Source organism: Mandrillus leucophaeus, unplaced genomic scaffold (assembly GCF_000951045.1).
Source record: "Mandrillus leucophaeus isolate KB7577 unplaced genomic scaffold, Mleu.le_1.0 Scaffold67, whole genome shotgun sequence".
Classification (NCBI taxonomy): Eukaryota; Metazoa; Chordata; class Mammalia; order Primates; family Cercopithecidae; genus Mandrillus; species Mandrillus leucophaeus.
Window position 1 is genome coordinate 3,068,927 of NW_012107252.1, and position 17,000 is coordinate 3,085,926.

The following is a 17,000-nucleotide window of genomic DNA, read 5'->3' on the forward strand; positions in this document are numbered from 1 at the left end:
CGATATGTGAGGAGGGACTGGGAGGCAAGACTGCTGAACTCAGCTGTGTGCTTCATACTCTGGGGCATCTATGGATTCACTGATAGATCTCTTTGGGTCCAGCTCTAGGATGCCAGGAAGGCATTCACAGCAGCAGGTGCCAGGGGACCAGCTCAGTCTCAGCTGGGACCTGCACAGCATGGCAGGTAGATAAGTGGTCCTTAACTTGATCTGGTGGTTAAAGTAGCATGGCTACTGCTGAGGCTGGCAGGGCCCCCGATTCATGCTTGCTGAAAATAGAACCTCAGACCAACACACTTTGGATTAGGAACTCGCTAAATCTTTCCATTGACAAAAAGCAAAACCAAAGCCTTTGCCTATGAGGGGAGTGAATGGCTGGGTTCTTACTATAAGCAGATCTACTAAGTAGGAGCTTCACAAATGGCATAGGCTCTGGGGTTGACATCTTTCTGGGCCTCATCCTTGGAATGGGGATGCAGGTGCCATCCAGCAGATATTTGCAATCAGTATAGTTTGCCAAGGGAAGTATGTGGATATAAGTTCTTCCTGGAGGGACCCTGAGCCAGGAATCACACAGGTGGGGCTCCAGCCATGTAACAGTGCTGTAGCTTAGGTGACCTGCTAACAGGCACCACAAGAGGCAATTAGTGCTGGCCTATTAGGAGCATCTGCTCTGGGTACACTCCCCGGGTGGGGTCACTGCACGGTGTAGCACATAGGGAGCCCACAGTAGCAGCCTAGCTGCTAACATTTCAGTGCAGTGGTGTGATCTTGGCTCACGGCAACCTCTGCCTCCCCAGTTCAAGCGATTCTCCTGCCTCAGCCTCCCAAATAGCTGGGACTACAGGCATGTGCCACCACGCCCAGCTAATTTTTGTATTTTTAGTAGAGATGGGGTTTCACCATGTTGGCCAGGCTGGTCTCAAACTCCTGACCTCTGGTGATCCACCTGCCTTGGCCTCCCGAAGTGCTGGGATTACAGGCGTGAGCCACGTCGCCTGGCCTCTCTGCATTTTATTACCACTTGCTTTGGGAAGATTGAAATCCCAGTTGCCTCTTACCTTGCTCCCTTTTCTCAGCTGTCCCCTAGGGGTCTTTGTATGATGCTGCTGTGAGAAATTGAATTTGAGTCATTAGAGGTAACTTCAATTAGCAGCTCCGGGATAATGGCTGTGCACCCGGGAGCTGTAGCCATAGTCAGATTGGTAAGACAGCCAGCTTTCTGCTGATAGAGCAGGTGGAAGGCTAAGAGCACAGGCATGTGCTCACTGAGGTGTACACTTGTTCTTTCCCCTTAGGTTGAGTTTGGAGGCTTTACTCAGAACTGCGGAAATGCTTCAGATTTAGCCCCCCAGAAGCAGAGGACCAAGCCATTGATTCCGGAAATGTGTTTCACTTCGACTGGCTGCAGCACGGACATCAACCTTTCTACTCCCTACCTTGAGGAGGATGGCACCAGCATACTGGTTTCCTGCAAGAAGTGCAGCGTCCGGGTCCATGCCAGTGAGTGCTGCTCACCTTTCTGTGTGTCCTGTCCCAAGAGTATGGGCCTGCCCGCTGGAAGTTCTTGCTACCTCCTGGCCTGCCAGCCCCTAAAAGATTGTTGATGTTTTATTGGGAGAGTCTGTTGCTAGCGGATTTTTTCTGTGTCTCCAGGGGTCCATACTGGCACTAGGCATCTCTGTGCCATCCTCTTGGTTGCAGATAGCAGAAAGGGATTAGTCCCTGCCACTTACTAGGTGTTTGTACCAGTGAATCTACAGTTTCTGACTTTTTGAGACTTTGAGTCATACTATATGCCTGAGCCCTGGGGACTCAGACTAAAGAAAACTAAGGGGTTTCTGTGAGATTTGGTTGTAGCTTTGGGAGGTGGTATATGGAAAGGAATTGCAAATCTGCCTTTTGACTCTGACCATTGGGTTTAATTTGCTCATCTTGGTGTCCCTGTTAGGTTGCTATGGGGTCCCCCCTGCAAAGGCTTCTGAAGACTGGATGTGTTCTCGCTGTTCAGCCAATGCCCTAGAGGAGGTGAGTGATCCCACATGGTTACTGTCTTCACCGTAAGTCTTGGTGCATATTCAGGGCTGTACGATTTCATGTCAGACTCAGTATTCCCAGCAGTCTGCATAGGGTCTGGTACGCGGCGATGTCAGAGAGCAAGTATTGTGAGAGTAAATCCTATGACAGTGAGAGCGGTTGCTGCCCACTTAACGGAGTCTGGACGCTGTGTTAGCTCCATTATGTGAAGACCAAGTAGTGGTCTTCCTGTGGGAAGAACAATAACTCCCTTAAAAGAATTTAGCCATTTTGAGTTGGAGCCTCAGAAAGGGGCTCAGATGATTCATTGTGCAGTTTTCTCTTCACTGTACCCCTGGAACCTGGCTGTACCTAGCCCACAAAAGAAGCAGTCAGATCCCTGTCGTGCCTCTAGTTTGAGCAAAGTATCTTTCATGACTTTGCTAAGAGTTGTTATTAGCAGTAAACAGTGAGGAGGATTATATGAAGTCATGCGAATACTTGGCACACTTTAGCCCTGAGTGGCCTCTCCTTCCGACAGGGCGTCCTGGTGCAGGGGCTGCCTGGGTGAAGCCCCACATGCTATTATGCTGCTTTCTTATGTGGAGGAGTTGCCCAAAGCAGGTCCAGGGGAGAGCAGATTGAATGTTAATGACTTGGTGTTAACCACTTTTTCCTCCCTCTCCTTTCTTGGCAGGACTGCTGTTTATGCTCATTACGAGGAGGGGCCCTGCAGAGAGCAAATGATGACAGGTAAGTTTCCTGAGCAGTGCCTTGGAATGCACAGGCTCAAGTTCTGAAGCACACAGTGTCTTTGTGAGGGCACTAGCTGTTCTTCTGAATGACTGATGAGGATTTGGGAAGCACATCGTGTGAAGCTGGAATAGCATCTCCAAGACTCATTTTAAAAATGGAATGCTAAGGGAGCCAAGCAGTCCCAGACTTTCCAACTCCAGCTGCTCCTCTGCAGCAGAGATGTCAGTGACATCCTCCTTTGGAGGCGCTAAGAATGGACTCATGAGAATATGAAGGCTGTGAAGGGGATGCGCAGGGACTGTGTGGGCTGGAGTGAGGACATTCACCTTGTCACAGCTGGCGCTGGTGCGCAGAGGCGGCCACAGGCTAGCAAGCACTTCTCCACATGGCAAACTCCCTGGCTCAGACCTGGTATTTGGAATGAGGCGAGTGTGCTCAAGGGCGACACTGAGGAGAGCTCAGACAGGCCCACCCAATATGGAACCAAATCTACTGAAGTTTCTGGGCTTCTCAGCTGTTGGACAGCTCATTTTTATGGAGTGAATCTTTGTGCTTAGACATGTGCTTGGTTGCTCTGAGGTGGAAACGTAAGATGAATGAGGTTTCTGACCTGGAAGAGCTGGCTGTTTAGGGCATGGTGCATGCAGGTCAGTGCTGAGTATCCTGCTTTTTAAGTAGAATCCCGTGGCAACTTGCAGCACATGTTCAGTCCAGCCACCTGCCCTCAAGAGTCCCTGTCATGCTGTCCCTGAGAGATGGCTACTCTGCTTGCTGCTTCTGCTCCTTCAGAGGCACTTGCTGCCATTATTTGAGGTCATTGTGTTCCTCACAATCACAGGATAGTGCTGGGAACATTCTTAACTTGGAGTGGAAATGGCTCTGCTTGAACCTCTCACCTTTACCTCTGAATGCCTGTTCTTCCCTCCAGGGCCACCCAGAACAAATCCGTTCCTACTCTAAAAAGACAGCCCCACTAGTACTGCAGACAGTTTCACGGAGCCCCAGTGTTGTCTGTTGTAGGTTTTCACGTAGCATGGTTTTAAGAGTTGTCGCCATTTTAGTTCTTTTCATCTTGGTGCATGCTAGTTTCTCAAAATGTCCAAAACTTACTTTAGTTCTTAAGGATGTCCGTTGAATAGACCTCTCAGAGTAAGTGGAGCTTGGGTCAAACCTTAAGGATTAAAGAGTGAGTCAGCTATGGAAAAAGGGAGCAGAAGGGAGAGGTCATTTCAGCCTGGGGGAGAGGTTTGGGCAGAGGCCAAGAGAGAGCTGTGATTACTGGCAGATTGGGGCACAGCCGGGGATGTTTTCAGGAAGCACTTGGGTCCTGTGGTAAAGAGGTCTGCATAGAGCTCTCCAATTTATTCTCACTCCCTGAAACCTGCCACACACCATTAGCCTGCGGCTCTGCTCATTTTTTAACAGACAGTGAGTGAGTGGTGTAAGAAGCATGATCCTGTGCTAACCTAGGGCAGTGGGCAGTGGCAGCAGTGGGGGTGACACTGCTTCCACATACTCAGAGGAGAGATGGTTCTGGTTCTCACCATCCTGGGTTCCAGGCACGTGCTGGTGGGAGTCAGTGGTCACCCAGGTGAGGGAGGAAGCACTGTCAGCAGGCCCACGTGAGAAGAGAAGGCCATAGAGTCTTGGGCCCAGAGGTGACTGAGGTAGCCTTTGCGTTTTGGCAGGTGGGTCCACGTTTCATGTGCTGTGGCAATTCTGGAAGCAAGGTTTGTCAACATTGCAGAAAGAAGTCCGGTGGATGTGAGCAAAATCCCCCTGCCCCGCTTCAAACTGGTAAGGGTTTGTAGACTACAGAATTTCCCGACTTACAAGTACCTGGGTAGAAGAGAACAGGGACCCCCTCTGTCCCTTGGTTTTGGTTAGAGTTTGTGATTCTCACTCTGTGGTTAGATTCCTTAGTGGAGGCCAGGTGTGGTGGCTCATGCCTGTAATCCCAGCCCTTTGTGGGGCCGAGGTGAGTGGATCACTTGAGGTCAGGAGTTCAAGACCAGCCTGGGCAACATGGTGAAACCCCAACTCTACTAAAAATATAAAATTAGCCAAGAGTGGTGGTGTGCACCTATAATCCCAGCTCCTCGGGAATCTGAGGCAGGAGAATCACTTGAACCCGGGAGGCGGAGGTTGCAGTGAGCTGAGATTGTGCCACTGTACTCCAGCCTGGGCAACAGAGCAAGACTCAAAAAAAAAAAAAATTTCTTGGTGGGTAAAGTTGTAACCAGACCTGGATTAGAGCAGGCTGGTGTGTCCTTGTATTTGGGGAAGGACTCTTGCTTGCTTGACTTTGCATTTGGGAGGGGAACAATAGAGGAAGCTGTAGTGTCAGTTCCTGCAATCACTGGTTTTCTTCCCCTGTGCTACAGAAATGTATCTTCTGTAAGAAGCGGAGGAAAAGAACTGCTGGCTGCTGTGTGCAGTGTTCTCATGGCCGCTGCCCAACTGCCTTCCACGTGAGCTGCGCCCAGGCTGCCGGTGTGATGATGCAGCCTGATGACTGGCCTTTTGTGGTCTTCATTACCTGCTTTCGGCACAAGATTCCTAATTTGGAGGTGAGAGAGGGTGCCATTCTAGAATCCTCTTGACATTTTTCATGATCATTTTCTCTGCATGTTTTCCATTTATTGTGCCAGGAACAATTTCCTCAAGCATTCTGCATTATGAAGAGTGCTAATGAGTTAAGAGATTGAGAGATGGCCCCTGTCCATCTCCACTCCCTGCCTTGTACTCCATAATCCAGTGACACCAAACTGCTTGTATTTGATTCCTTTTGATTATCTCTTTACTTGTCTGCCTCTCCATCAGGATAAACTCCTTGAGGGTCCATATCTTATTACTGTGGGCATCCTTATTACTTAACCTAGTGTCTGGGACATGCAGAACCTCTGAAAATGTTGAGAACAAATGGGGAGGGCTCCCAAGAGTTAACCATGTTAACTGTTAGCCAGACAGTAGAGATTTCTGCAGTTCTCTGAATGGTACAGATTAGAGAAAAAGTGACATGTAATGTTAGCTAGAGGAGCTACGAAGAGGATTGGGTAGAAAGTGGCATTTGAAGTGGGTCTTAAACAATAAGAAGGAATTGTGTGCAGAGACTGTTGCGTGCAGAGCTTCAGAAACAGAACGAGCAGGTCGTGGAAGAAGGACCGTGAAAGACTGGTTATGGGAGTGTGACAGCGTGTGGGAGTGTGATGCCTGAGAGGCGGACAACGGGAGGATGAAGGCCCTGCACTGCCACTCTCAGGACTCTGACCTTTCTTCACTGGATGAGGAGAACTTGCTGAATATTTTGATTCTGAACTATAGTTTTTGATAATCACTTAGGTGTGTGTTTGAAGAGAGGATTCAGAGTAAGAGTTTGAGGCCAGAAAACCAGTTAGCCTAGGAGAGAGGTCTTAAATGGGAACACATTGGCAGGGCTTTGGGGTACATTTAACTTTGAGATCCCCCAACAGGTAGAATTGATAGGATTTGATGACCCTTGTGGGTTGAGAGGTGGAGAGGAGGAGGAAAGGGGGAGTGAATACTGAAGATGACTCAGGTTAATCCCTTGAGAGATGGGAAGGATGCTAATATGATGTTAGTAACTGCAATCAGGAACTGAGTTGAAGCAGTGTTGCTCTGCAAGGGAGAGAGGGAGGGATGAGAAAGAGGAAAGTAAATGCTAAGGTCGCTGGAGCATTCTGGAGAGTAACTGTGAGGGTAAAGATTTGGCTATTAGCATTTAACAGCATAGTTAAATCTAGTTCCCATTAGAAACTGGGCTCCGGAGATTCCCAGTGGGAGGAGCAGGTAGCGGAGCATGAACCAGTGAAAGCAGCTGAGAAAGTGAAGCAAGCCAGTGGGAGGAAAGGAGGGTCACATTCGACAGAGAAGGCAGGGCTGGCGTGGTGGTCACTAAGTACCACAAACTGGAGTGTCCCTGTGGGGTAGTCAGGTCAGATGCCAGACCGTTGTCGGGGAAGGCTCTGCCATGAGTGAGTTACAATCTAATAGAAGAGACGATCATACACGTTTGACAACAATGTGGTAAATACATAATCAAAGGAAGAACGTGATAGACGGCCAGCCCAGAAGGATGAACTTTTCACTCTGCCATTTGGGACTGCAGAAAAGTCCTGGTTGGCTGACTGCACTCTTTTTCATAAAGATGTTGAACATGACAGGTGGTCAGGGGTATGGTTAGGACCTTAGGAAGATGGGAACATATTCTAGTGAGAATGAGACTCCGGAGTGTCTCAAGGGCCCTGCCATAGCCATCCCTGGTGCCCTCACCATGCCCTTCTCATTGTGAACTTGCCCTTGACGCAGGTAAAAACTTGAGGTAGTACAAGTCACAGATGTGATAGGGAAATAGGAGTTTTTTCATACATAGAATAGTTATTTTGTGATAATCATTAGTACTCCACATGCTTAAGCTGGCAGCTGTAGACTGCTGGTGCTATGAGGAAATTGGGGGGACTGATGAGTTAGTATTTCTTTCACTGATTTATTCTTCAAATAGTTATTGAGCATTTACTATATGCCAGGCACAGTTTTAGGTGCCAGGACTATACCACTGAACAAGACAAAAAAGTCCTTGCCCTTCTGGTGCATACAGTATAGTTGAAGGATACATAGAAGCAAGTAAATACACAGTATAGCAGATGGTGAGAAGTGCAGGGATAAAAATTAAGTCAGATAAGGGGAATGGAAGATTAAGTAGTAAGGAATGATATCAATAAGTTGACACTGGGATGGGAGTCAGTGTGCAAGTAACTGGGGAATGGCATCTCAGAAGAACCAGCAGTGCCAAAGCCCTGAGTGGCAGCACATGTGGCATACTCATTCAGGGAACAGCAAGGGGGGCCAGCATGGCTGGGGCAGAGTGCCTGGGCAGGCTAGCAGGTGCGCTTGGAAATGAGGCTGTCACATGCTTTGTGATCTTGTTTGCATCAAGGGCAAGTTCAGGATGAGAAGGGCATGGTGAGGGCACCAGAGATGGCAATGGCAGGGCCCTTGGAATGGGGGGCAGTTCGTCGTGTGTAACTGGAGACATCTGGGAAACCTAAGTCTTTGTGCCCTAGCCCTGAGGGTAATGCCGATGCTAAGATGTGGTGCAGCTTTGCCCCTCAGGGCACCTATTGAGTCTTTCCTTCCATACTTTGATGTCAGTTCTTGGCAAGATCAGAGAAGTCCTTGTTGTTCAGAGGGTTCTGGGTAAGACAATGTGGTATAAGGGCCAGTTGTGGACTAGCTAAATTTATGGGAGGAGCTAAATTTATGGAGGAAAATGTGGTACTGGTCTCTTCCAGTGTCCTGGCTGGGATGGTGGGTATCTGGAAAGGCTTGTTTTAGCTCCCATCTCTTCTCTCCTTTTTACTTGTACTTTCCCATGTTTATCTTTCCCTGATAAGGAGGAACTAATTGATCTTGGTCTCCATATGCCAGGCCTGCCAACGCCACGTGTGAGTAACCGAAGCCTCTGTTTTTTTCCAGCGTGCCAAGGGGGCGTTGCAAAGCATCACTGCAGGCCAGAAAGTCATTAGCAAGCATAAGAACGGGCGCTTCTACCAGTGTGAAGTGGTCAGGCTCACCACTGAGACCTTCTATGAAGTCAATTTTGATGATGGCTCCTTCAGCGACAATCTTTATCCTGAGGACATAGTGGTAATAACTGCATGGAGCTTCTCAGGCGGTTTGGAATGGGGGATGTTTCTAAGGTCTGGCTGGCAGACTGTGTGTGTGTGCCTGCTGCTTCTAGCCAGGTCCATGGTCCCATCACCTGGTCCTCAAACAGAAAGAAGCATCTGTACCAGTCTTTCCTTGCAAAGAAAACTGCATGCTGCTAGGGTACCTTATATTCCCTAGAAGTACCTGGGAATCAGTATACTTTTTCTGCAATTCCTTGAAACCTGCAACTGTTGCTGTCTAAATTATCCTTGAGGGCATTCTAGTGCAATAGGAGAGCCCAGGCTTTGGAATCAAATGTGCCAATACCAGCTTCATTGCCTAGTAGCTGTGTGATTTTAGGAGAATTATCCAACTCTGTTTTCTACCAGGCCCTCTTAGTAGAGGTATAGAATCTGCTTTTGTTTCTTCACAGTGGGCTTTAGGGCTGAGTAGAAACTGCCTGGAGACACCACTGGCCTGCTTATGTTATTAACACCTGAGATACGGTGGCCCCACATGGACCCAGTTCTAGGTCTGGCTTGGTATTGAGGATTTAGTTCAGGTTTCCCCTACCCCCACCTTGCCTTTTCAGTTGGTAGACTAACCACCAAAGTAGAGAGGAATGAAACAATTTTTTCCTTTAACAAATCAGGTATTATCCCATGTTTATACCACATTAGCCACTCAGTTGCTAAAAGCACATTCATAGTTACAAGGTAGACTTATAGAAAAGGCGACATTAGTAGTACTCATAGCAGTAGAAAAGGCGACATTAGTAGTACTCATAGCAGTAGTATAGCTGTCATTTATTTACATTTTATTTATTTTTATTATTATTTTTTGAGACGGAGTCGCTCTGTCGCCCAGGCTGGAGTGCAGTGGCGCAATCTCGGCTCACTGCAAGCTCCGCCTCCCGGGTTTGCGCCATTCTCCTGCCTCAGCCTCCCAAGTAGCTGGGACTACAGGCGCCTGCCACCGCGCCTGGCTAATTTTTTTGTATTTTTAGTAGAGACGGGGTTTCACCGTGTTAGCCAGGACGGTCTCGGCCTCCCAAAGTGCTGGGATTACAGGTGTGAGCCACCGTGCCTGGCCTATTTACATTTTATTTTTGAGACAGGGTTTCACTCTGACACCCAGGCTGGAGTGCAGTAGCACAATCTCAGCTCACTGCAGCCTCAACTTGCTGGATTCAGGTGATCCTCCCACCTCAGCCTCCCTGGTAGCTGGGACTACAGGCACGCACCACCATAGCCTGCTAATTTTTAAATTTTTTGTAGAGATGGGCTTTTACTGTGTTCCCCAGGCTGGTCTCGAACTCCTGGGCTCAAGTGATCTGCCCACCTTGCCCTCTTAAAGTGTTGGGATTACAGGCATGAGCCTCTGTGCCCGGCCTTATTTTTTTTTTGAGAGATCAGGTCTCACTCTGTCACTTAGGCTGGAATGCAGTGGCTATATCATAGCTCACTGCAATCTCAAACTCCTGAACTCAAGTGATACTCCTGCTTCAGCTTCCCAGGTAGCTGGGACTACAGGCACATGAAACCATGCCTGGCTAATTTTTAAATTTTTTGTAGCGACAAGGGTCTTGCTTTGTTGCTCAGGCTGGTCTCGAACTCCCAGCTTGAAGCAATCCTCACATCTTGGGCCCCCAAACCACTGGGATTATAAGAGTTTGAGCCACCACACCTGGCCCTTGCTGTAATTTATTAAGCTGGTACAGTATGCCAGGGGCTATGCTAAGTGGTTATTTCAAGTATCTCTTTATTTTCTCATACCCACTCTGAGAAGTATGTAGTATTATCTCTAACTTACGGTGGTTTCAGTACTCCATTTTCTACAAGTTAGAGACCCCAAAGAGCCTGTGTTTCTCTGGGTTACATCTAAAAGTATTTATTCTTATTAGAAGTTAAAGCAGATTGATTTAAAATAATCAATTTTTTTAGATTAAAAATAACTTTTCTAAAGTCACTTTTTTTTTTTTTTGAGACGGAGTCTCACTCTGTTGCCTAGGCTGGAGTACAGTGGCGCGATCTTGGCTCACTGCAAGCTCTACCTCCTGGGTTCATGCCATTCTCCCGCCTCAGCCTCCTGAGTAGCTGGGACTACAGACACCCGCCACCATGCCCAGCTAATTTTTTGTATTTTTAGTAGAGACGGGGTTTCACCATGTTAGCCAGGATGGTCTCGATCTCCTGACCTCGTGATCCTCCTGCCTTGGCCTCCCAAAGTTCTGGGATTACAGGCGTGAGCCACTGCGCCTGACCTTAATGTCACTTCTTGATTCAATCTATTGTGATACACTGTTTAGGTTAAAGTATAGGAAGAAAATTCAGCTTTGCACAGATAAGTATTGGAAAAAGGAGAAGTTTTTTTTGTTTTTGTTTTTTAAGATAGGGTTTCACTCCCATCACCCACACTGGAGTGCAATGCAGCAATCTCAACTCACTGCAGCCTCCGCATACCCGGCTCAAGTGATTCTGCTGCCTCAGCCTCCCAAGTAGCTGGGACTGTAGGTGCCTGTCACTGGTGCCCAGCTAATTTTTTAATTTTTTGTAGAGATAGGGTTTTGCCTTGTTGCCCAGGCTGGTCTCAAAACTCCTGGGCTCAAGCAATCTGCCTACCTCAGACTCCCAAAGTGCTGGGATTACATCTGTGAGCCACCACACCCAGTCAAGGGAGGTATTTTAACAGTCTTTTGGGTAATTGTGATTATTATTCTCTGACATCCACCAAAACTCAATGGAAGTAACAACTTTTTTTTTTGTTTGTTTTTTTAAGAGATGATGTCTTGCTTTGTTGACCAAGCACTTCCCGAGTAGCTGGGACTACAGGCATGCCTGGCTATTTGTAGAAATGGGGTCTTGCCATCTTGCCCAGGGTAGTCTCAAACTCCTGGGCTCAAGCGATTCTCTTGCCTCAACCTCCCAAAGTGCTGGGATTACAGGTGTGAGCCACTGCTTCTGGTAGGTTCTTAAGTTAGTTGCAGTGTGGAATCTGAAAGGTCAGTGAACGTTTCATACTGTTAACACTAAAACCCATTGGTCTCTTCTGAATTGATCTTTCACCCATGCATCCTTTTATAACATCATACATTGATCATTTAGAAAATATTGGTGCACTGGCCTATGGATAGCCTCTAAATGTTGTTAAATATTATTATAATTTTTTTTTTCTTTTTTTTTCAGACAGAGTTTCTCTCTGTCGCCAGGCTGGAGTGCAGTGGTGCAATCTTGGCTCACTGCAACCTCCACCACCTGGGTTCAAGCGATTCTCCTGCCTTAGCCTCCCAAGCTGGGACTACAGATGTGCGCCACCATGCCCAACTAATTTTTGTATTTTTAGTAGAGATGGGGTTTCACCATATTGTCTAGGCTGGACTCAATCTCTTGACCTCGTGATCTGCCTGCCTCGGCCTCCCAAAGTGCTGGGATTACAGGCGTGAGCCACCATGCCCAGCCATAAATATTTTAAAAATTACATTTGTTAGTATCACTAATAATAATATAAAAACTTGGAATTTTGGGAAGCTTCAAGCTCACAGTTGTGAATGCCGCTTCTCTGAAATGCTAATATTTGCTTGAAAGCCTGAATTTTATTATTGGCAACAGATACCGACTCTTGTTTTCCTTGATATGACAGGCGTTCACTTAATTCGTTTTCAAGAAGATGTCTGCCACATACCTAAGTCTGAAAAGCCACAGTTTGTCAGTCACTTTTTTTCTTTTTTAAAATTTTATTTCATAGAGTGTTTTAAAGACAGGGTACTGCTCTGTTGCACAGCATCACTGCTGGAGTGCAGTGGCGTAATCATGGCTCACTGCAGCCTCATCCTCCTGGGCTCAAGCAATCCTCAGCCTTCTGAGTAGCTAGGACTATAGGCGCGTGCCACCATACCTGGCTAATTTTTTATGTTTTGTAGAGATGGGATCTCCCCTGTGTTGTCCAGGCTGGTCTTGAACTCCTGGGCTGATGCGATCCTCCTACCTCTGCCTCCCAAAGTGAGGGATTACAGGCATGAGCCATCGTGCCCAGCCCAGTAGTTTTTTTCAAATAAAACTGGTATTCCATGAACAAAGCAGCTAGTGTAATTCACAACTCAAACAACACAGATATATTGCTTTGAGACAACCAGAAGTGTTTTATGAGGACTTAACACATGTACTCAATGATTCAGATTTAACAAAATTAATAAGTTTTACTGCTTCATCAAGGGATATTGTTACATGCAATCGAGTTTTTGCTCTTTTCTCCTAAATTATGAGTGTACAGTGGTGAAAAATGCAATAACAACTAGTAGAGCTTGGGGTCAGTGCCTTGATGTGCACTCAGGTGCCAGCATTTGTACCTATCCTAGGTAAATGACAACACAGTGACAAAGGCTAATAGTTTAATATTATAAAAATAGTCATGTCTCACTTGCTCCCTGACAGTGTCTCAGGAACCCCTCAGAGGTTCACAGACCACATTTTCAGAAGTGCTGTTACAGGAGGTGGAACTGAATTGCAGAGAACTTAAGCAATTTATCAAATATCAAACATTTGAGTAGTTAAATCTTAGAACACCTCAGATATTGGGTGTAGGAGGCTGTAGTTTATGCCTAAGTGTTAGATTGATACAAAATGTATTTACTGATTACCTATTCAATAAATAAGTAGGGAACTGTTTCCACTCAATAAATGAATGGTAGCGTGATTGTAAGAGCAGTTGTGAGCATCCACATCCTTTCAGACTCACTGCCCTGCCCCTCTCTGATTTTTATTTTTTAAGCCATGTCCCTAAGCACCTTCTCTCAGGTATACCCATCAGACCTTTCATTCAGCCAATATGCTTGTGTGTTAACCTCCCCCCCATATACCAAGCCCTATGCTGGGAATACGATGAGGACTTGGGGTACTTACCTGCTTCTGGAAGGAATAAAAGTTCTGAAGTACTTTGTCAGGTCCCATGGTAGGTGATCCTTTCTCATCTTTCTTGTTAAGAACATATTTCTTGGTTGGGCACAGTGGCTTATGCCTGTAATCCCACCACTTTGGCAAGCTGAGGCAGGCAGATCACCTGAGGTCAGGAGTTCCAGACCAGGCTGGCCAAGATGGTGAAGCCCCGTCTCTACTAAAAATACAAAAATTAGCCGGGCATGGTGGCATGTGCCTGTTGTCCCAGCTACTTGGGAGGCTGAGGCAGGAGGATTGCTAGAACCCAGGAGACTCCATCTTGGAGTCTCGCTCTGTCGCCCAGGCTGGAGTGCAGTGGCGCAATCTCGGCTCACTGCAAGCTCCACCTCCTGGGTTCATGCCATTCTCCTGCCTCAGCCTCCCGAGTAGCTAGGACTACAGGTGCCCGCCACCACGCCTGACTAATTTTTTGTGTTTTTAGTATAGACAGGGTTTCACCATGTTAGCCAGGATGGTCTATATCTCCTGAATTCGTTATCTGCCTGCCTCAGCCTCCCAAAGTGCTGGGATTACAGGCATGAGCCACCATGCCTGGCCAAGAAAAAAACATTTCTTATAGTTGAGTATGGTTCTGGTATTTTTTCATGGCAGAGCCCTGGAGAACCCTCAGGGGAACAGTTGAGGGAATTTAAGAAGGACTCTTGATTCTGGCACTTAACTCCTGTGTTTACTAAGTTTATTATAGCTTGATTTTTTTTTTTTTTTTTTTTTTTTTTTTTGGTCACCTAGAAGCAGGAGAGGGCAGAGATAGGGGCAGACTTTGACTTAGCAAGGTCTTTAACATTTTTCAGCCCAGAGAGCTGCCTTGCTCTCTAAAACAGTTACTTTGTCCTGGTTCACTCTTCCCTGAGTAGAGGACAGTTACCTTTGTGTGCAGGTGGACCTTCCTTTCACCTTCCTTCCTTCCTGTTTCCTCAGAGCCAGGACTGTCTCCAGTTGGGTCCTCCTGCTGAAGGGGAAGTGGTCCAAGTGAGATGGACAGATGGCCAAGTCTATGGAGCCAAGTTTGTGGCCTCCCACCCTATCCAAATGTACCAGGTATCCATAGGTTCTACCTTTCTAGGGAGTGGGGGGTGCTTGATTAATTCTGTGCTTCCTGTTGGGCCAGAGGCAAGTCTTTGCTCTTAGGAGAGCTAATAGGCTGGTAACCCTTTCAGAGCTAGGGGTCTGTCCTGTGTCCAGTCTGCCAAATGTGAAGTAAGGTAGTCCTTATTTTAGTGTGCTAACTCCTTCCTTTGACTGTAGGAGACTGCCACTGTGCATGGGAACCAGGGAAAGAGTCAGGGATATCCTAGCCAAAAGGCCTTTGTTTCCTTGGTAGGTGGAGTTTGAGGATGGCTCACAGCTTGTGGTTAAGAGAGATGATGTATACACACTGGATGAAGAGCTTCCCAAGAGAGTGAAATCTAGACTGGTGAGTATTTTCTGTGAATCCCCAGTTCTTGTCTTGGAGGGAGGGAAGAAGGCAAGGATGCATCCCTTTGTATTTTTCTTAGGGTAGCTGACATTTGGCTTGCTTATTCTTCTATAGTCAGTAGCCTCAGACATGCGCTTCAATGAGATTTTCACAGAGAAAGAGGTTAAACAAGAAAAGAAACGGCAACGAGTTATCAACTCAAGATACCGGGAAGATTATATTGAGCCTGCACTATACCGGGCCATCATGGAGTAGGTGCTTCCAGGGTCCAAGGAATTCCCAGCCATCCAGGCAAGAGCACTCTGGGTTCCACAGCACAGCAGACATGGAACTCTGAAGTCTCTGAAAGTGAAGTTGTAAAAAGAAAAGGAATGAAATAACCGACCCATCATCCTCCCACCCACCCTCATTGCATTCCGCTGTAGCGAAAGGACGAGCCGTTTCTGGGCACGTGGCAGCAGTCGCTGATCTGCCAGCTACGGGGCTGAGCACTGGAATGCTGTGGCTGCACTGGCCCCAGTCCATAGAGGGGTCAACTGTGCTGGCTGGACTGGCTGCCCTGTTCCTGGCCTAGGACTTAGCTTCATAACTATCACCTGCACCTACTAGGCTGAGGTGCTGGTACTTGCCCCAACCCCTACTTTTGTATTTATATGTGTGTATGTGTGTGTGTATGTGTGCGCGCGTGTGTGTGTGTGTGTGTGTGTGTGTGTATGTTTGGTCTGGACCAGCTTCTGCCAGCCCCTGGCCTTTACTTTCTTCCTTGCCTATGCAGGGCAAACAAAATGTGAAATTCTGCCCTCAGCTGAGCTGAGTAAGGGCTCCTGGGGGTTGGCTGGAGATGGGTGTGGCATCTGTCCAGGCCTGGAACAGCCTCAAGACAGTGCTGGCAGAGCTGCAGTATTGAGATGCTAAGGAGCTGATGCCACCTCTTTGTCTTCCCCTGAAGGAGAACATGGGGATAACATGGGTGTGTGCCCACAACACTCTAGGTGCAGAGCCCCTGTGGCAAAGTATTAGAGGGTGTGGGTGGGGATTACCCTGAAGCGGGGATTTTAATGATGGAAGCAGGCAGAGCCTGGTGGGTGATTCTGTCAACAGAAAATTGCAATCATGCAGGGGCTTACTATAGAGTTAGGATGAAAAAACTGGGGCCATTGGAGGCCCACTATGGGTGGGAGGGAGCTGATTTTGGGGTGGGGGTGGGACTAGAGGGCAATACTGAAGGGGTTAAACAGGTTTTTGCTCCTCGAGAATTTGTTTGCCTGGGCCCAGGGTTGGAGGGCTTCACACCAATACCCTGTGTATACAAGAATCAGATTTATAATGCTTCCCCTTTTTTGTTACGTATGAACACTATAAACCAAATTATTTTGAAAACTGGTGCATCACCTTGTCCTTAGCAATAAAATGTGTTGAGCAGAGGATTGGCTGTCTGCCCCAAGGAGCCCAAGTGGTCCAAGTCAGGCTGGGGGTGTATCTAGTCATAGGCTCTGGAGCAGGGCTGTGTATTTGAAGACAAATCAGTAAGGCAGTCCCTAGGAAATTCCAGAGAGTGGGTCCTTTGCTTGTCAAGCTCTGTATTAGGCCAAGTATGGTGGGTCATGGGAACAGGGACACTTCTGGCTCTGAGCACCTCTTTGTTGTGCTTGCTCTGCCTTAGAGACAGGCAGGATGAGGTAACAGGAAGCACCAGACCAATGAGTCCTCTCAACAGAGTATCTCTCACTGCTGCCCCATTTGATACATCTTCGTTAAGCTGGCCTAAGTTCATGCCAGTATCTGTGTTATATACACATTGTGGAACAGTGTGAAGAACGGGGTGCGTTTTGGGTGCTTGAAAAGCAAGGGACCCAACCTCCAGTGGGATCCTCAGATTGCTCTCCAAGCTGTCTAGTTGGTGAGAAGCTTCCCTGGGGGAAGATGCAATCTCCTTTGGCTGGTGGGTCCCTGAGGTCAAACTGGACAAGGATGGGGAACCATAGAACAGGGAGGGGGGCAATGAAAAGGTGCAGGACTTGGGCGCCCCGGAGCTGCACCGGCTGGCCCTTGAACAGCCAGGCACTTCCTGAAGCATGGCCTGTCCAGGTGCGGGAGGGGCTTGGGTCAGCTCAGCTACTCTGGATGCTTCCTTGTGCCCCTGCGGGTGAGAGGTGGTTGCTAATTGGTATCTCATTGTGAAGAAAGGT

General features: G+C 47.6%; 1 protein-coding gene across 1 annotated transcript in view; it reads left to right on the plus strand.

Annotated features, from left to right (window-relative positions):
* The window catches only part of KDM4A (lysine (K)-specific demethylase 4A), a 55,845-nt gene extending 39,607 nt beyond the window's left edge, over positions 1-16,238 (plus strand). Inside the window, exons 14-22 of the mRNA XM_012001793.1 lie at positions 1,299-1,503; positions 1,952-2,028; positions 2,714-2,769; positions 4,461-4,569; positions 5,157-5,342; positions 8,269-8,439; positions 14,313-14,432; positions 14,716-14,808; positions 14,926-16,238. Of these exons, the coding sequence (XP_011857183.1) occupies positions 1,299-1,503; positions 1,952-2,028; positions 2,714-2,769; positions 4,461-4,569; positions 5,157-5,342; positions 8,269-8,439; positions 14,313-14,432; positions 14,716-14,808; positions 14,926-15,066 (1,158 nt within the window). The 3' untranslated portion in view covers positions 15,067-16,238. The remainder of the gene's footprint in view (positions 1-1,298; positions 1,504-1,951; positions 2,029-2,713; positions 2,770-4,460; positions 4,570-5,156; positions 5,343-8,268; positions 8,440-14,312; positions 14,433-14,715; positions 14,809-14,925) is intronic.
* The last annotated feature ends 762 nt before the right edge of the window (positions 16,239-17,000 follow it).